The sequence below is a fragment of the Ochotona curzoniae genome, unplaced genomic scaffold (genome assembly GCF_017591425.1).
Source record: "Ochotona curzoniae isolate NIBS_2020 unplaced genomic scaffold, NIBS_Ocur_1.0 contig_1014, whole genome shotgun sequence".
In the NCBI taxonomy this organism is placed as follows: Eukaryota; Metazoa; Chordata; class Mammalia; order Lagomorpha; family Ochotonidae; genus Ochotona; species Ochotona curzoniae.
Genome location: NW_024464920.1, coordinates 42,402,270 through 42,421,568, shown reverse-complemented (window position 1 = coordinate 42,421,568; position 19,299 = coordinate 42,402,270). Strand labels below are relative to the sequence as shown.

Sequence of the window (19,299 nt, the reverse complement as noted above, 5' to 3'; positions counted from 1 at the left end):
GCAGGGCGGGGGAGTGGTGCGGGCAGCCACGCCACCTGCCGTCACTGGCTGCGCTCTTGGGGGAACCTGTGTCTGCCAGGGCGGCCCTTTGAAGCGAGCTATGGACAGCCCTACCCGGCCCAGCATCTCCCAAGGGTGCAAGGCAAGGGCAGCCCTCTGCCAGTTCTCCCTCTTCAAAAAGGAGCACCCGCCTTAAGCAGGACTGCTGAAGCACTTCCTGTGTGTGACGCCAGTAAGATGGCATTCACTGAGGTAAGCTGACAATCATGCCAAAGCTACTGATGTAGAGATTACAAAAATACTCTAAAAATTCACTTGTCGATTGAAATAACAAAAATACTTAAATGTCTTTTTCTGAACTTTTTTCATTTAATCTACAATGGGAAATTCCCAAATTACATCTCACTTGGTGGTTCCAACTTCCTCAACTATTTTGGATGAAAATGTATGTATTCTTCCTAATCTTCTGCAACTTATTCTGGATTTAAGTTTTTCTTCTAAGCAAGCCAGTCATGATGAGAACCCATCTGGGGCCACACTACTACACACATACCTGGAGGCGCGCCCCCCAGTGTTTCCAGCCAGCTTTTTTTCCCTTTCTGCCTTCAATATAGTAGCTCTTTCCTTCTTCTCTAAGTGGGATTGAAAGCCAAATAACTAAACATGTTAGAAATGAATGCAAATTTAATACAGAAGCCGAGTGATAATCTTGATGGGCGCTCTCCTATGAAGAAACTGTAAGAAACTCGGTGACATCATTGCGGCAGCTCAAAGGCCTTTGAGAAGGGAATTCCTGATGTGTTACTTTGCCAGATGAGTAACTGTTGCATACAAGATATTTTCACTAATACTCCACAGCTGTATAACCCTTACGAAGGCTATTACGGTAAGTGACATAATGGATGTAAAAGCGCTTTTCAGAAATATAAACTGTGAAACAGTACTGTTTAGCCCATACATTTACAAAGAAACACACACAGATGGCTACATTGAATCAACCCCAATGTTTTATTTAAAGTTGTAAAAGGCAGTGGTTAAGCACATTATCTATGTGTGTGTATGTACATATGTGTATGCTCACACACACATACACACACATACATATATACATTTAAAGGAAACCAACCCCTTTTCAACTTTAGCCACTGATCAACTAGGCCCACTGGTGCATGATGCAGTTTCTACTTCTTCATAGGACCAATTCTAAAAGTAAAAATAGTCTCAATCAGTTTAACTGTAACTATTTGTTTCTTTTTAAATAAATAAAGTTACCATTAAACTGATCATATGGTAAAAAGGTAGAATGTATACACACTCGTGCACACACACAGTCCCCTGTATAAAACATATGACCCATGAATGACCTATATGTACAAATGGGTGCCACTGCCTCCCGCCTGGAGCAGAGGCCACGCGAGCGCTCCCGCAACTCCAGGAGAGGAGGATGCGTCTCTGTCGCTGCCCTGGACCCCAGAACGCTTGCTCCCTGGGCAGCGCTACCGATGGCGGTTCAGTTCCATGGTACTAGTGTTCAGGTACATTAGGGAATAAATAGGCATTTGTAGCTGCCTGAGAACTAAGCCACCATTTATAACTCTTAAGAGGATGTATTCTGAAGTCTTAGCTCAGTGACAGACGCTGAGATTGTAACCAGTTTGTAGTCTGGGGTTCTGTGCCTGTGTGTGTGTATACTTCTACATATTTATACAAAACCGAAATGAAGAGCGGGGCTAAGTTTACAGAGCAGCTCCTTGGCTTCATCTCACCGGCCCTGACCTAAGGAGGCCTTTGGCCCTCGTTTCCCACTCCTGCTTCTCGCGCGCTCACAGCTGCTGGAGGGATCGAGAGGGGGCGGCTCACCCAAGGGGGAAGTGGACACCGCTAATCTTCGCTAAGATTCTTGGCAAACAGAATGGCCAAGTCTCACCCAGGAATGCTTGGCAAAATAAAGTCCTTCGGTCCCATCCTGATGAAATGGGATTACATCTTTGTTTATTTCTAGCCCCTGGAACTCTAACTGCAGCTCTGTACAAATGCCTCGGTATCGCAAAAAACACAGGATCACCTCTTAAATATGCTGGATTCTCAATGAGTAACCAGGTAATGTGTTTCTAGCCAAAGCAAGGGCATACATGTTTTAGAGAAAAGATTCCCCTGGAGCTACAGAGAAAAGATGCTGATAAAAGCAATATTGAGAGTTGAGCAGGTGACGCTTTCAGTCTGTGTCCGAGCTGGTCTCTTCGATGACGGAGTACTGGCTGAGTGCTTCCTCCAGAGGCGTTATCGTCCCATCAGGCTTCAGTCCCATTGGTTTAAGCAACTCCTCTCTAGAGAAAGAGATAAAAGAGAGAGAAAAAAAAGTATTCACCAGCATCATACACACCCCTCCCCCACCCAAATCCACATTCTTGTTAAAAGAAACATCTTTAAAAGCCACAGTATTTCCCCCTCAGGCTCTCTGTGTGTTTGTAATAGGAAAGATGAAAGGGGCATGGAAAGACAAAGAGGAGATAAAAGACTTCATTCACACAAGCCGAACCTATGAAGCCAATTCAGAGTAAGGCAAGTCAAGGTCTATATGGGCTCAGGACAAGGGGCAGGCTCTTCTGTATTGAATAATGAGTGACCCCCTGCTTTTTGTGGGTTCAGTTTTAGTGAAGCTGAAGCAGCCAGAACGTCACCTATCCCAGTGGGTGAGGCAGTCACATGGACATGCAGACACTCCGTGGAGTGGAGTGAGCCTGGCACAGGGGATTCCGCCTCCTCAATCTGCAGTGACACGTAAGTCCTTGTTGGTCAGCTGGCCTTCTCCAGCTTTTCTTTCCTCCTCTCACGCTTTTTCTGTCCTCTTTTTTTTATACCATTGCTTTTGTTTGTGGCAGTTTAATTATGGGATTGACAGCCATTTTAATCTCTTCAAAGCTGCCCAGCTACCTTTTCAGCTAATCCAATTATATCTACTCTGCAAGTTACAACCTCATCTAAAGATGATCAACTATTGATTAAGCCAATCAAAAAGTATTAGGAAAGATTTAATCTTTTCGTAGGTTCTTATTTATTACATGGAGATTATGGCAAAGGTACCGGTTGAGTTGCTAACTTCAGTCCTCCTCCCCTCCCAAACGGTGAGCAGTGTACTTAACAGTGGCCTTGAAGAGACCCAGGAGCTGCTTAAGACTTCTCACAGAAACAGGCACCACCCCCTGCCAGTAGGCCTCTAATCAAGAAACCATATGACAACAGCTGTAATGGTGGTGGGATTTAGACTAGATGGAAATACTGAATTTCTCCCTCTCCCTCCTTGCTGTTGTCCCTTAGGTCAGCACAAGGAAGGGCTCCTTCCTAGAAGAGGCAGCCAGCCACACGCAGTGTTACAGACCTAGAGCAACTGTGTGTGGCACAGTTACACGCTAAACCAACAGGAGCCTAAGCAAGCAGCTCCGGCCATCTCCAGACACCTGCTGTGAGTGAGTGGCTGAATAAGTATTGAGGCTCCTCAGTGTTCTGAAGTAGAAAACATGTTTCATTATCTAAGAAATGAGGTCAAAATCACGGAATTTCAAGTAGGTAGGGGCCTTGGAGATCATTTAGTCCAACCCCTTCTTTAATGAGACTTCAGTGACTTGCCCAAGGTCACTTAGCTTTGAGAGAGCTGGGCCTGGGCATGGGTCTCCCCTGATCCCGGCATCTCTGAAACACCACATCCAGGTTCACAGCCCTGACTACACTGGAGCTGCACATCCTGGGTTCAACTTTGAGCTGTGTCATGTACCAGGAAGGAAAATAGCACTAGGTACAGCTGCTTCCTTGAGGAGTGGGCAAAACAAATGCACGAAAACAAAACAAACAAAACAAAAGAAAACTTAGACCACAATGGAGCAGATGCATGAACTATGAACAACAGCCTGTGGCATCTCCTGTAGTGGCGCACCCATCCTGCTGCCTGGGGAAGGCAGGGACAAACAGCACCAACCAGGTGAGAGGACAGAGCGCATTTGGGGCAAAGGAGACTGAGGAGCCATGAGGGTCCAAATGACCTGTGTGATTCTGTAGACCCTTCTTGATGGTCAGTTTCTTTCCTATCACTTTGGTCATGAAGCTGGGAAAGGGTCCACTATTTGGAGAACGAAGAGGTTCAATGAAGGGGTGGCAGGAGGCAACTCTGCAAGGATGAATTGAGATTCAATAGTCAGGTGTCTTAAATGCAAAAGCAAGGCACTTAGATTCCACTCTAGGAAGAGCCTCGGTCAGAGTTGTTTCAGAAGCTTGTACCTCAGGCACGGGTGTGCTAGCCACTGGGACAGGAGGCTGAAAGTCACTAGGAAGTCTGTAATGGTGTGTGGGAAAGGAGTCAGCTGGATTAAGGCCGGGGTTACAGGAAGAGACGGTAGACGCCATGACCCACTGGAAGAGCAAGGCCTGGCAGAGATGAGTGAATAGGACGGTGTTTCTGTGGCTACGTCTGCTTGACCATGTGGGTATGGCACAATTCAGGAGAGCCAGAATACAGGAGATGGAGCAGGCCTGGTGAGGTGATGCTGTATCTTTCAGGACATAAACAACTGAAGGAGCTTGCATGGCAACTAGCAGAAGTGTTGTTCAGTGGAAAGCTAGAAACCATCTACTTTCATTAAAATGTCTCTTTACTACATACACAAACACGCTTCAGCCACATTTTAAAATATACATTTTCCTAGCTTTGCCTATGCTGAAGGATTTGTGCTGCTGGAAACTGATACAAAAGGAGGAGGGGACACACTGCTGCTGCTGCAGATGGACCACCGAGGGTAAGAAAGTTCAGAGGCTGAAACATTGAATTGAGGGCGCCATGAGGAGGGATAGGAACTCAAGGGCAAGAGACAGAAGGACCATCAGCAGATGGGACTGCAGGCATCTTACCAAGGACAGTGATGCAGTCAGGTGGTAGACAAACCACTGTCCTTAAGGGAGATGAACACTAGTATGTGTGCCTGAGAACAGCACAGTACTGGGGTTACCTACCAACAAGTGGGCGTATTCGCCAATTAAATGAAGTCTTATCAATTTCACCCCTTTGCTCTGATCCAATTTTAGCCATACTTGTGTTGTCAGGCCCAAGGGCCTCTCCCATCCTTGTCAAGAGGAGTGCTAGCCTTCCCTCCTTTCATGCAACACTTGAATCCAATTTTATAGTGGAAATTAAAATGCACATTAACTTTATGGCCAACTTGTAGGAATTTTTTACAGAAGGGTCTCAACATTCTAATTTCGTTTTGTCAACCTTTCTTATGATTCAATCAGTCTCCTATCTATCTATCTATCTATCTATCTATCTATCTATCTATCTATCTATCTATCTATCTATCCATCCATCCATCCATCCATCCACCCACCCATCCATCCATCCACCCATCCATCCATCCATCCATCCATCCATCCATCCATCCACTTATTTGGTGCTTTGTATCACCTTCCTCCCAACTTCTCATCTCCTTAAAATGGAAACTCCTTTATAACACTTTATAACTTTCTGTAGGAAAGGCATTTGTGGAAACTGGCCTATATTTATGCACATGTGCAAATGAATTAGGGCAGCAATGTGATGTAGAAAGAGCTGCAAGAGCTGGAGTGAGCACAGCTGGCTGAGGTGCTGACTCCCCCACTAAGCAGCCATCTGATCCGGGGCATGGAGCTGAGTCTCAGTATCCCCATTTATGAATTGGGGGTCATAATAGAACTAGTTGTGGGTAACAGGAATTGTAATAATGCAGAACAAAGAGCACCGTGTGACTCATCAAGTGTTATTTGTCATAGTGTTACAGTGCAGAGCACATACCAACTTTTGGAATCAGGCAAACCTAAGTTCTAATTCTGAATTTATCATCCTAAGACCTTGAACTCCCTGAATTTCAATTTCCTTAAAATTAGGATTGCATAATGTGTGCAGTATAATGAATATAAAGTGCAGCTGGAATCCACACGTTGCAGTCCCCCTTTCTTCACGCTCACAGGCTTCCCACTGCTAGTAAGTGGGGGAAGAATGCCGAAGCAGGTTAAAGACATGGTCCCTGTCCTCAAGAAGCTTTCAGTCAGAAGATAAAACACACACATTAAACAATGCTGATAGAATTACAGAACAGGCTGGAGAGGATGAACAGGCACAGCCCTGCTTTTCCTGCCTGACAGTTCTTCAATATGCTCTGACTATCTGAAATGTAAAGATTTCTTATTCCATCTGGTGGTAGGAGGCGATCATTTTTAAGTGTGACTTCTTCATTAAGGACCCCAGGCTCCTTTCTCATATTCCTATTCTACCTTTTCTAATCTTCCTTGCTATCTTCCAACTTACAGCTCACAAATACAAAGGTTAAATCTCTGATAACTCTTTGATATGGAGACTATTCTTACAAGGCTTGGTAAATGATCTGGTTGTACTAGACTGTTTCATCCCTGTCTAATCAGCAAGACTGGGACAGAGTGGGCACCTGCTGAACACCACAGACCATGTTCCCTCACCAGGCGTGGGTAAGCACATGGGGCAGGACTCAGGGGACAGGATGCTGACCACAGGCTCCTTGAGGGAGGTGGTCTTGGGGCTAAACTGTAATTGCAGTGTCTGACAGAATCACGGGGAGAAAAGTGTCTCAGCTGCAGAATTAGTCAAGCAGAAGCAAGAGTTAGCTGTGTGCAGGGACTGGCACGCAGGCTGGCGCAGGCTGGCTCAGCTGGGGTAAAGGAAAAAGAAAGCTCAAGAGATGGAATGCATAAGACGATCTGAATAGAGACCCTGAATCCAAGGCTAACAAGTCTGCATTTCAGTACAGAGCTAATTTTGTCTTTATGAGCCCCCCCATGCTTAAGAATATTTATTTAAAGTAGCTGTGATTACAAACTTTGAAAACTATGAAACCCAAAATATTCTCGATCCTTCTGTCATTGAATTTTCATATCCCTATGTGTCTAGCACAGTGCCTTGCAGGCAGGAGATCCTCAACAAATACCTTAAACCAATTTTTAAATTTTCATTTGTTATTACCTCACATTTTCAGACAGAACAGGGAGCCTTTTGGTATCCTTTTTAATTACCAGACTGGAAAAACTAAATCTTTGGATAAAAGATTCACTTAATCATCAAGATTTAGAATTAGGAAACATGCTGACATTCCATAGGCTATTCTGCATCATGCTTTCTGGGGATTTCTTCATGTGTTTAGACTATGAGCAACTTGAGGGCAGAGTCCATGTCTTCTCTGGCTGTGATCTGTCAGTATCTGGTATGGCTTTTAAGAGCACACAGTAGGTGCTCAGTAAACATTTACTGGAATAATATCAAACATGGGCAATGGCATACACGGAGAATGATACAAATCCACTGGCAGGAATCCCTCCCTGTTGGTTTAACCCTGATGAGGCAATGGCATCAGATACTCTGATGCTGCAGCACGTTAGCCCCCCTTCTAACCATACAAGGTAGAATTCCCAACCACTAATTGGTGTGGACTTGACTTCTTGTATTTGGAACCTGGAGAGGCACAGGTTGCAGTTTTGTACCTTTGATTAACTTACTATGTGTCCTTGGGCAAGTCAGTTGCCTCACTGGGCTTCAGTCTTTTCACTTATAAAATGAGAGGTTGGACAAGATGATCCCCACTATTCTAAGTGAATTTTAAGAGTCTACGTGTTATGCTACTAGCTAGTTTTAATCTCTTAAAAGCTAATTTTTAAAAGATGCTCAAACTTACTGCTAAACCTTTGCTTTTAATCAAGATATTCTAACCCTAATAGTCAGACAAAGCACCCTGCCTACTTGTCGCTTACATGTACCAAGAACACAAACCCTGTCTGCAAATCTACCAGCAAATGACTAGAATGATTATGGGGTGAAAATACAAAGCAATGGCAAGTCTTACAAAGAAGGGTCCAAATCCAATCACGGCTTCCAGTACTCAGATCACTTCACGAGGGACTGCTGGTCCTACGTCATGAAGGTCCTACCTAAGAAGGCTGGCTAAGTGTACGTGTATGTCATAGAAAATGGAGATACTATGTATTAAAATGTGTATCAGGACTAAGGTATTCATAGCAACAACTCCTTCATACTTACCTTCAATGCTATATACGGGCCTTAACACAAGTTAAGACGCCCTTGTTATCATCAAAAAGTACAGTGATGTCTACTGGATAAAGAGCCCATTCTAGGCACTGTGACAGTATCATGGCGGGCTTCTCATCTGATCAGGCATCTGGCCAGGGAAGAGATAAGCCTCCAAGAATGTTCAACTGGAACGAAACATCATTTAGAAATTTGATCTTACTAAATGATAAGGAACCATAATCTCTAAGGGCTTGGCCAGGCAAGAGGAGACAGATAAAGCATGTCCAAGGAAGGAAACCCTGTTTTGCCCCAGCCTAACTCTTGTGACTGTTGATGGAAACCGAAACAAAAACCTTCCTTAAAGATCTAAGTGGGAGGTGATGGGTTTATACCATATTTAATTTTCCCCCCAAATATCTGAAAATGTTCTCCTGAACCACCATTTCCCTGTAAGTCCTGTACTGGAGTGATGGGCTTATATGCTTTCCCAAACATTACATGGGTCCTTTACTTTTTATTTTTTTAAGGCTTCTGGTTCCTGTGTGATTATTTTTCCCATAAATGACAGTGCGACATTGGGGCTAAACACTAACATACCCGGTCGCACCAGATTCTAGACTAGGTCAGATGTGCATGTGTATAAAACACCTTACTTGACCTGGAAGCAAGAGAATACTCTTGCTCACAGCACATGTTTTTGTGCAATACAAACAAAGCATTCAGTTCAAGTGTACTTGTTGAAAACCAGGACATAATTAAGCAGTTGGCAAAATGCATTCTTGTTTCCCACTTGCAGATCTCCCAAGAGTCCCTTCGAATTTACCTATACGAGATTCAGCTTCCCGCTTGCCACTTAGCTTGATAACGACTCAAAAATCATTCCCTTGTTTTCAAGGGCTCTTCTTTCTTGTCTGCTCTGTGTACTACAGGGCAGTATTGACACATGGAATTAATGACGGGGTCTGTAATGAAACAACAGTCATGCAAACACCACTCTGCTCTTTCCATAAAACAGCACGTTAGAGACCTATTCACCTCCCTCTAATTGAGCACTGCATAATAGTTCTGATCCTTTTATGTAACATTTTGTTCTATGATTAGAAAAGAAGAATGGTGGGTGTCTATGAGGCATTGCTTCTTTCAATCACCCCCTGATTAATTCTCTGTTTTTAATGAGGGTGGCTGCTATTTAGACAGGTTCTGTTACATACTTGTTTTGTTGACTTCCGTACAATGTATAACAAAACCCAAGATAGGATAATTGGGAACCATTTCTTTGGCTCTGGGATTCCTGCTCTTAATGTAAGGTTGGCTTGGAACAAAGAACCCTGACATTTTATATTAGTCATTTCATATTTAATTGTTTTTCACATTGGAAAGATGTGAAGAGAAATAAGTATAGAAATAAGGTATTTTAATTAACAGTTTTTCCAGAATGCCTATTAGAATGGACCTGTGATAGCCTTGAGGCGGAGGCCTTTGTGTAGCTTTGGCTGGAATTCCAAGTTTGGGAGCACATCTTTTTCACTGTTTAATATTACTAGAACTGTTATAATACACTGAGTGCAGTGGATTTTTGGATAACCTGTGATATCATGTTTTAAACCCATTTTTCCCACAGAAATAATATCAGCTTTGTGGCTAGTTGACATGCTCAGACTGTGAGATACTTCGGGATTTATGGCTTCCTGGTGCAACAGTGTCACTGATCTCTAACCCAGTAGAATGGACACGTCTGGTGGTTTTCCACAGTAAACTCATAGTCGGTAGGCTGCATCTTTTAAAATGATTTTTGAGATCCTATGCTCAGTCCTCCTATTTGGTGATGGATACAAGGGGAAAAGTAAAATGTGCAGCATAAAACACTCATTCCCAAGACAGGTGGGTATGCCATATCCCCATGTCCTCCCACTTCGGGAAGTCTTTTCAAAGTTAGGTTTTAATACTGTGATATGTACAAGAAATTCTTAGAATGTCCACATTTATCCTTAAAACAATTAAGTAAAAACAATATAATATTGGAAAGCTTATTATTTCCCCCATAAAGCTGGCTGGTTTTTTTGTTGTTTTGTTTTCAATATGTTATTTAGCATTTAACCTGATATGCAAGAAGAGCTGAACTATGGAATGAGAAAGCAGGCATGTGTATCCTCTGAATCTTAACTCTTTCTTTCTTGTTGTTAAATATGGAACGTTTCACAAATTTGTCTTGTGCTGGGGTCATGCTAACTTTCTTTGTATTGTTCCAATTTTATGTGCTGTCTTAATTCTCTTTAAATTATTAAGTCTTATTTACATTATTTTCACTGACAACCTTCAGTATAGTTTCTAACTTTTCAAAACAGGATAAGGTTTGGAGCAGTTTTTAACCAAACCATGGACCTAAGATCAGGCATGCAATCTTTGGAGCATTTATTCCTAACTCAATAATATCTCTTTCCCTATTTAACCCACAGGACAAGTTTATCACTGGAGATAACACGGAAATATGCTTAAAAGCTTAAGCACTATGTAAATATTAATTTTTATTATTCTCATCTCTGTTAAGATTGCATGCAAAACTTAAATTGCTAACCACCGCACATTAAACAGTATGGTTAAAAAATTGTAGGGAAAGATGTTAGAGTTCTGGAAGAATAAAATTGTTTTACTCTTAAGTGCTGGTGTTCTTTATTGCTTTCTTCACAAAACTGCTATATCCTACTGCCTACATTAGCAAAGTAACAATTAAAACAAGAGGTTGACATGCCAACTGACAGCTGACTAAAGCGGTAGAAAGGAGTTCTTATGTACTCTTCCCGGCTAGGAAGACTTAAAGGAGGGGATAATGAGTAGAAGAGTCTGGAGATGAGAACTCTGAGTAGTTACTGCTACTACAGATCTACATGACAACTGCTGGCAACAGGCAACACAAAAGCAGCACATCCTACTGCTTACTGGAAGGAGTCTGCCAGAACCTACAGATGTCAAAACTCTCCAATTAATTTTTCCGGCCATTTTAAGAGTTCTAATCTACCTGGATCCAAGATTCTTTAAGTGAATTTCCAAGCAATCTTACAGTACATTTTAATGACAGAGACCAGAGGTGTCTAATATGAATATAATCATAAACCACAGTAAAATTATATATTAAATGTTTAATAGCCACAGTGAAAGAGGTAAAATTCATAATTTATTTAATACAAAAATCTTATTTCAGTATGTAATTTGTATCAAACAATGAGATATTTTACCTTTTTTGGGAGGCAGGGAGCACTAAGTCTTCAAAATCTGAGTATAACCCAACCCAATATGAATTAACCAACACAGATGTCTGGTGGTTACCACACACTAAGGATTTCTTTTAACGACTGGGCCATGTTGCTGATCTACACCTGGAAGCGTCTCCTTGACTATCTCATCATGTAGGCAGGGGTAACCACAGTTTGGTTTGTTTGTTTTCTTTTTTTGAGGAGAGTAAAATAACTAAGTATTTCTTTTCAGTCATAAAACTTCTGTTTTAGTGAGTTTAAAAATAAATTTTGTGTTAAAGGGGATTATTCCTATATTTGGTGCCTGTATTTATTAAGAAAGCTATGTTCCAAATGGTACACATAATGACCAGCAAAATCAATCATCAGCTAAGGAAGACATGTAGAATAATTAGTTATATAAACGTAAGTTTTAAAAACAGATTCTGATGGTAGGCAACAGAAGCAAAAAGGCAATGCACCTTGTTAAACAGTAATAGGGTAAGGACTGAGTAGAGGATTAATCAATTCTGGTTCCAATTAAGGAACTAAAGGGGATTAGAGCAGTCAAAACAAAACTGTAACCTGAAATATTATTTCCTTTGGTTAGTTTAAACTTAAGCCAGTCAACGCTCTCTGCCTGTTCCTGGAGGGGGCACCCTTCTTATGAGTACTGTGCTGTAGTCAAGGCAAAGGCGATTGCATTAGCCACACTGGACTTGCTTACCCCAACACAATTCCCACTCTAATCTCCTGCAGGAGTTGTAGGGGCTTATTTTTTTTTCCCGCGTCAGAGAAGGAAAGAGGAGGTGGGAAATTGGGTTGATTTTACCACTTTTCACCTCTCCTCCCACATTAAAAATGCCAAATGAAGGTTTCTGTAATCTCATGCCTCAGGCCTTAGTGGTTATTATATATATAATCCCTTTAATACAGAATAGCTATAATATCTAGATATTTGGTAGCGAGTCACGACCCAAAATATTTTAGTACAATTTCTTTTCAGCCTTGAACATGTAACCGACAAAGTGTGCTTTAAAATCTTAACCTATGTAGGCTATTTTAATATAGCAATAAAACTGACATTCCAATCTTGGGATCAGCTGTGTCATTATCACACACAGGGAAACCATGGGGTACAAGGCACTGTACTAGCTAAACATGATGGGATTTATTGAGTTCAGATTATTCTCAAATGCTTAAGACCTTCTGGTACACTGCCAATGCCCTTATCTACACACATCACAAATAGAATCCTTGTAGTAATGCTAAAGAAAAACTGCTTGGCATACCACTAGGCCAACTGGCATTCAATAAGAAAGTATCTAATTATTAATCTCTCTACTGTCTTTGCACATTTAGGTGAAACAAAGCTGTTAGGGTGCTGATTTCCCTGAGGCTGCAGTCATGTCTAGCATAGAGGCAAAGTGGAAATCAAATTTTGATTTTCACATTGGTGGTCTTACAGTGAGTTTTAGAAAGTGAGTCACATCTATGTCCTACACCAGGCTCAGTAACAGTACTTGGCATGACCAACCTTAGTCATCACTTTGGTAAGTGCTTTGGCACGGGCCACTGTTGCTAACCACCATCCTGGTGCAGCTCCTTCACATCTGCTCTCCTATGGATGGAAAAAAGGAAGTGTCTAGTGTCCATTCGTTGGCCACGCCACCTCCAATCTATCCTTTTTACTCACACGCCTTTTAACTCAGGAGAAGAAGATGATTTTATTTTTAAGAAGGAAAATTACTCAGACAAAACTACAGTACACTTTTACCACAAAGAAGACTTGGTTGAATGCAGAACATTCTAGAGTGACAGCTGAGGGAATGATTAGGAAGTGTCTGGTAAACACTGTGACAGACAGACACAGTAGCACAGAGGACAGAGCAAAGATCTGAGTTCTGGGAAAGGAAATTACTAAGCAATTTATTAGGAAACTAGGAAGAAAATGTATATCAAAATGTTTTGCAAACTGCTAATAGGAAATGATTATCATCAGTCAATAACTTGGAAATATTTTGGATAATTCTTTGGCCCCTGTTTCCCAATAATAAAATCTGCTAATATGTTATGTTAATAAAATGTGATAAAATAACCTGAGCCCTTTGGAAAGATGAAAATATGAATACCAAAGACTTATTAACAAGATTCTTAAATACTCCTCTCCCTGGAGTGAATGGTCATCTTTTTTTTCATTTTCCTATTAAATAACTCTTAAATTTTAGGATCAGCATTAATGCTGATCTAGCCTGTAAAACTGAGTCATCCAGCAGAATGGACTGTTCTTTTTCCTGGGTGCTTACTGTTTAACCATAGATCTCATTTTGTCCTTATTTTCTTTTACCTTGTATTCCAGAAGAGGTTAGAGCAATTCCCTTCACTGGATCATGAGCTTTCTAAAGGCAGAGACTGTCCTGCACCCCCCAGTCTCCCGGGGGCTTCCCAGCACAGGGCACAGCTTAGTGAACACTCTGAACTGTACTGAATTGAGTCTGCTTTGACTTCACAGCATATATATTTTGTTGAAACCTCAGGGATAAAAGAAAAGAGAAGAAACGGAAGACTAACAAGGACAGCACAACAAACATGGAAGATGCATAAAGAATGGTTTCATTCTTTGCATTCCTTTTTTGGAATCACTGCTAGTCTTCATACAGATTGTCATTGGTATTAGAACAAATGTTAGAAAGCACACAAAGGCAAGTAATGTAAAAAAATTCCACCACACATCAAGCAAGAAGTTTACATGATTTAGGACTATTCTCAAGGATGCCTTCTGCTTCAACTTTAATGGCAAAATTGGTACCATCAAAGCCAACACAAGACACATTTGCTCTCCTTTATACATGCAAAAATCAGCATCACCTTCAGATTGAGATGGACATCTGCTGGGTGTTTCCGGGTGAGTGTGCATCTCCGTGGAAGCACAGTCTAAGTCAGGTGGAAGCTTGGGCGTCTCACACTTGACGTTTGTGTAATGATTTGTTGGCAGCTTCTAGGATATGTGGATTCCCCTGAGATTAAAAGGAGAAGGACCTAGCACCTTTGGTCTCTGTGCCTGGTGAGAGGGAGGCCTTATGAAATACTGGTGTCTCTCCCAGTAAGCGAAGTACCTAAATTACATTGCATTGTCTTAGGTAGTTCCTTCCCTCATCTGCTCTTTTCTAGGTCCAACGAGGGTAGACAGGATACTGAATGGCGTTGTTGTTAACCATTAAACTCATATTACTGGTACAAGGATGGTCTACTTTCCTAACCCTCTAGTGTGCTGTATATTCAGGTCCTTGCTACCACTTCCCCCTGCAGCTACTCCAGATCCTTGTGGAAATAGACAAGCACACAGGTATCTTCTGTATGTACACACACGTTTAGAAATTGTTACTTTGCCAGACAGATTTGCCCTATCAGTATCTCCTTTGCAACCATCCCTTCAGGGAAGGAACATGTCAGTTATATACAAAGGTATGAAGAAGGTAATTTGCAAACAGGCAACAATGTCTTTTGAAGATTTGTAGCATAGTCAGCTGTAAATTCTAACCTTGAGAAAGGATGGAAATTTAAAAGGGCCAGTAGGCAATTACTGAATTCTAGTCATACTTTGCAGGTAAATGAAGCTACAAGCATAATTTGAAAAAAAAAAGTTGAGACTGCAGAGTGTCAGAATACCTACACTTGTCACGCTCTGTCAGCCTCCTGTTCTTGTCCATTTTCATGCTAAGTCTGACCTAATGCTCTACTGGTTTCTCTGTTACACCCTTCTTTTCATGGTTGTCCTTCTGGCTTTCCCATTCCAGTTGCTACTTCTCTTGACTGAGGCATACTAACCTATATAGTTATTAGGAAAAAGCAGATGACCAAAAGAACTTCACCTTGAAGTGGCAGCTGCCACGAACACACAGCACTCACTCCAGATGGCTTAAAGGAGACAGTGACTCAACGTATGACTGGAAAACAGAGCAATTCAGCCAAGTATGAAAGGAGTTATGTTCTAATAACTCCTTCAAGATGACTAGTTACTAATTTGCATACACGTGATTTAATTCTTTTCAAATTTGGTTACTTTTGGAGGGGAAGCAAAAGGAAGAGGGGAAACTGATTTTTGAACCCTTAAGAAAACTGTCTGTTTTTTAAAAAAAAATTGAACTATTTCTTTTTACCTTTTCCTGCTGGGTGCGTGACATTTTAGAATTCTTGGTTTCAGCAGCAACCCAAAAAGGCAGAATTGCAAACTTATACATCAAAAATGGGGTATGTGTAGGGGGAAGCATTTCGACTTGGAACAAAACCAAAACAGAATAAAACAAAAATAGAAGCAGCAGCAAAATCACTGAATCTAACTCACAGCATCTTTTTGAAGATAGGGCGGTTAGTTGGTTAAATATTACAGTGACCTGGTGGTTACTAGCGTAGCCTGAAGAGTTTAAATGTTGAAGAAAGCACATCCAGAAGCGGCACATGTAGAAAAACCATGGTAGCCAAGAAGTATCGGAACTGTTGCTGCCTGGGCCACCCTGCTGCAATCAACATGGATTTCCAGAGTTGCTGTTCTATGGGAACTCTCAGTGAGAGAGACAAAGAAATAGAACATTTTTAGAAACCAAGCAAAAAATGGATGGGAATACAATACCTGGAAAGTTTATCAAGCATGTTGACAAGTTTCATGGCTTCATATTCTTTTTGTTCTTCTGTCATTTCATCTATGGGGTTTGGCATTGGTTCCTCTAAATGACCAGTGATAAGATTAATGCTACAAAAAGAAAAAAAAGTTATGCTGTATGTTTTAAATTTTATGCTCTTTCTATATTTCTCTGGTCCAAGTTTTGAGTTATTATAAGAAAGAGTATACTAGCCAAAAAATTGGCAGTTTCTAATGTTATTTTATGGTATAGCACTCTGTAGGGATTATTTTTAAATGGATTTTTTTTTCTGTTAATTTGCTTTGGAAAATGGGCTAGTTATTTTTCAAAAAACACTAAAATTGACTTGCCAACTTAAAAAAAAAGCCTGATTGCTTTTGAAAAATACAAAGCTTGGTGCCGTTGGATAAATATCTTTGGATGCAAAGTTTACTCCTTAGTCATAACGGGACAACTGATTTTTGATAAGGTGAATTAAGGAAATCCATTTTTTGTGATACAACATAAAGTAAATAGGTCGAAAAAATCTCTGGAAAAATGAAGACAGAGGCTGCAATCTGGAAATGAAAGCATGCCAATTTATAATCTCAGGAAATTAGTCCATTAGTGAAACCACAGAGGGCAATAATAAAAGATAAAGCAGAAGATAACTTTATTTAGATCTGATCTAGATTTAAAAAGGAATGAAATCTAGGTTATCAAGAAACCATTTTAGCTTTCTGAAAATAAGATTTACTACTTGCACAGTATTTACATGAATGCCTAGGAAGCTCCACTATCAAATATTGCCTCAGATAACAGCTGAACTTTTTTTTCCTTGAAGAGGGGAAAGATAACTTTTACAGGAAGTACTCAATATCTATCACTTCAACATTCTTCTGGAGAAGTAGACAAATACAGGCAATTTTTAAAAGGATCAAAAGAAATCTGCAAGGAGCAAACTGCTTTCTAGAATCAATACGCACCAAGGCTTACAGGGGCCAGAACTCTAGGGCAGGAAAATGAGTAAATCAGCAATAAATGTAGAATGATGGAGACCTGGATAAATTGGAAAATTAGGTCAAAATTAAAAAAAAAAAAAAAAAAAAAGCTTGTGGGCCCAAACAAAGCCTTACAGAGACTTTCAGGTGCCAGCTTGCCATCCTTCCTGGAAAAGTCTACTTCCTTTCCTGACCTGGCTTCTTCTCATTTGGAATGAAGGCCAGCTCACCAAATATCGTTACAGAATCTGTAACTATCAGGTTTCTTGTGCGTTTTCCACATTACTCCAAGGTATGACAGAAACTCTTCTGAAAGGATTCAGTGCTCACCAGCCTCAAAACTCAGATTTAAAACCCTTCCTGCTATTCTCGCATAAGACCTATGCATTAGAGCCACAGTGAAGAAAGGTTTTGTTCCGCTTAGAAGTCCGATAATGAGAGACAGAAGCAGAGCTGCTAAGCTAGGAGAGGGGACAGGAAGAACAGAGTTCCTTTCTCTTACTGGAGCCTCAGGCACTCACAAGTACCCTGGGGCAACTTGAGAACCTACAGGATGGTTCCTGAGTCTTAACCCTGACACTTAAGAAACCTTAAGGAAAAATCTTGGGTCTCACCTTAGGTCAACAAAATCTGTCTTCCTCTTTCTTTCCCTAACTCCATAGTTAAGTTTTTAAAGTGATTCTGATACACCAATAAATGCTGGGTTAGAGTGCCTGCCTCAGTCACACACTGTATACTATTGCCTATTTTCTTTTCAGGTGTCTATAAAACGAAAGGGCCTCTAGTAAGATGTCATCAATAAAAATACGTAATGGATCACGCTATTTCCTAAAAGTTAGACACAAAAAGGAGCCACAAAGCCTTCTGAGATATGATGGTATCTTCAGATAGCACACTGGAAACCATTTCCAGCACCCATGTGCTATTCGCTCAGGTCCATAAAAACAAGATATCAGTTTTCACTGCTACCTGCTAAATTAGAAAAACAACTCATCTTTCTTTTTTAATTTTTAAGATTTTTTTTTTTAAATCAGAAAGATTTACAGAGAGAAGGAGAGACAGAGAGAAAGATCTTTCATCCATTGGTTCACTCCCCAAGTGGCTGCAATGGCTGGAGCTTAGCCAATCTGAAGCCAGGAGCCAGGAGCTTCCTCCCAGATCTCCCATGTGGGTGCAGGGTCCCAAGGCTTTGGGTCCTCCTCGACTACTTTCCCAGGCCACAAGCAGGGAGCTGGATGGGAAGTGGAGCTGCCGGGATTAGAACTGCCACCATATGAGATCCTGGCGAGGACTTCAGTCACTAGGGTACCATGCCAGATCCAGAAAAACAATCTTTAAAAAAAATAAAGATACTTATTATAGATACATAACACATGCTAGCAGGCAAAGGAAATCAGGCCTTAAAAGAAAACAGGGTATATGTATTAATTATATATAGAGTAAGCTTGTTTCTTAAGATAAGGTTTCCCTCAAATTTGACAGGTGTGATTTAAACAATTAGATCTGCAGACTGTTTTAGAACATTTTGACTTTAGCACAAACCACTGTGTGCCTCCAGGGGAAAACGTGGAATCCATCTGCTGTTGTGGGTACCACAGCATACAAAGTCAGGATGTGGCTCCTTGGATTAGGACACATTTGATTTTTCTCTGGACAGTTAATATAAATGACACCTGCTTTCCGTAAGTCCCAGCAAAGTCTCCTTGCTCCTAGCTTGGTGTGAAGTGGACCACTATATTTAACAAGATCTTTTGGTATTTCAGCACAAAAGCAATAGTCAGGCCTGAGCCTTCACCCATGCACTCACCCAAATCTCTGAGTCAGACTGTTTCTCATTGTTTTTTTTTTAATAAAAAAAATCTCATCCCTCCCTCCGACACCTCATATTTGGAGGAATGTAAACAAAGTCACAGAAAGCACCAGGTCAGACTGTGAGCTGTGCCACTGTCTCACGGGAAAAGGCTAAGGTGCTGTGCTGGAAGGCAGGAACCTGCTTCACTCCACAGTCTTACCCAGTTCCCCTAGCCGACAAACAGCTGTCACCATGACAACAATGATGCGAAGTTTCATGAATAGATTATTTTCAGTTGAACAACCACTGGGAGTCTTTAAAACCTCAAGTTGTAAAGTCTGTTAGTATACAAACTTAAAATTTTCAGGTTTCAAATCCTTGACTCTCATCTCACACTTACTTCTGTTTTCTTCCAGACTCTCAAATGCTTTCAGGACACCAACTGTGGCAGACATTGTATTAGGTGATTGTAATTGCTGCTTTCTGCCAATTCATCATTGCTTCCCTCCCCACACCCATGTGTCCAGGACTCCAATCCTCTGCTTAATTCACCTTCCAATCAGGTGCCAGATATCACTCTTGT

General features: G+C 41.1%; 1 protein-coding gene, 1 non-coding gene and 1 pseudogene across 6 annotated transcripts in view; all 3 read right to left on the bottom strand.

Moving 5' to 3' along the window:
- Nucleotides 1-989: 989 nt before the first annotated feature.
- RIC8B (RIC8 guanine nucleotide exchange factor B) overlaps nt 990-19,299 on the bottom strand; it is a 103,730-nt gene continuing 85,420 nt past the window's right edge. For 2 of the 5 annotated variants that reach the window (XM_040984922.1, XM_040984932.1), the window contains 2 exons: nt 15,935-16,054; nt 990-2,327 (listed from right to left, as the gene is read on the bottom strand). In XM_040984922.1, coding sequence (XP_040840856.1) covers nt 2,216-2,327; nt 15,935-16,054 — 232 coding nt within the window. In that variant the 3' untranslated portion in view covers nt 990-2,215. Of the gene's footprint in view, nt 2,328-10,069; nt 12,926-15,934; nt 16,055-19,299 lie in introns of those variants that run through there. The other 3 variants (XM_040984954.1, XM_040984962.1, XM_040984943.1) reach the window with 2 other exon arrangements.
- LOC121164140 lies at nt 5,024-5,154 on the bottom strand. Its single transcript, XR_005885035.1, has one exon. It is a non-coding gene; the product is annotated as a U6atac minor spliceosomal RNA (small nuclear RNA).
- Nucleotides 10,255-10,344, bottom strand: LOC121164075 (annotated as a pseudogene).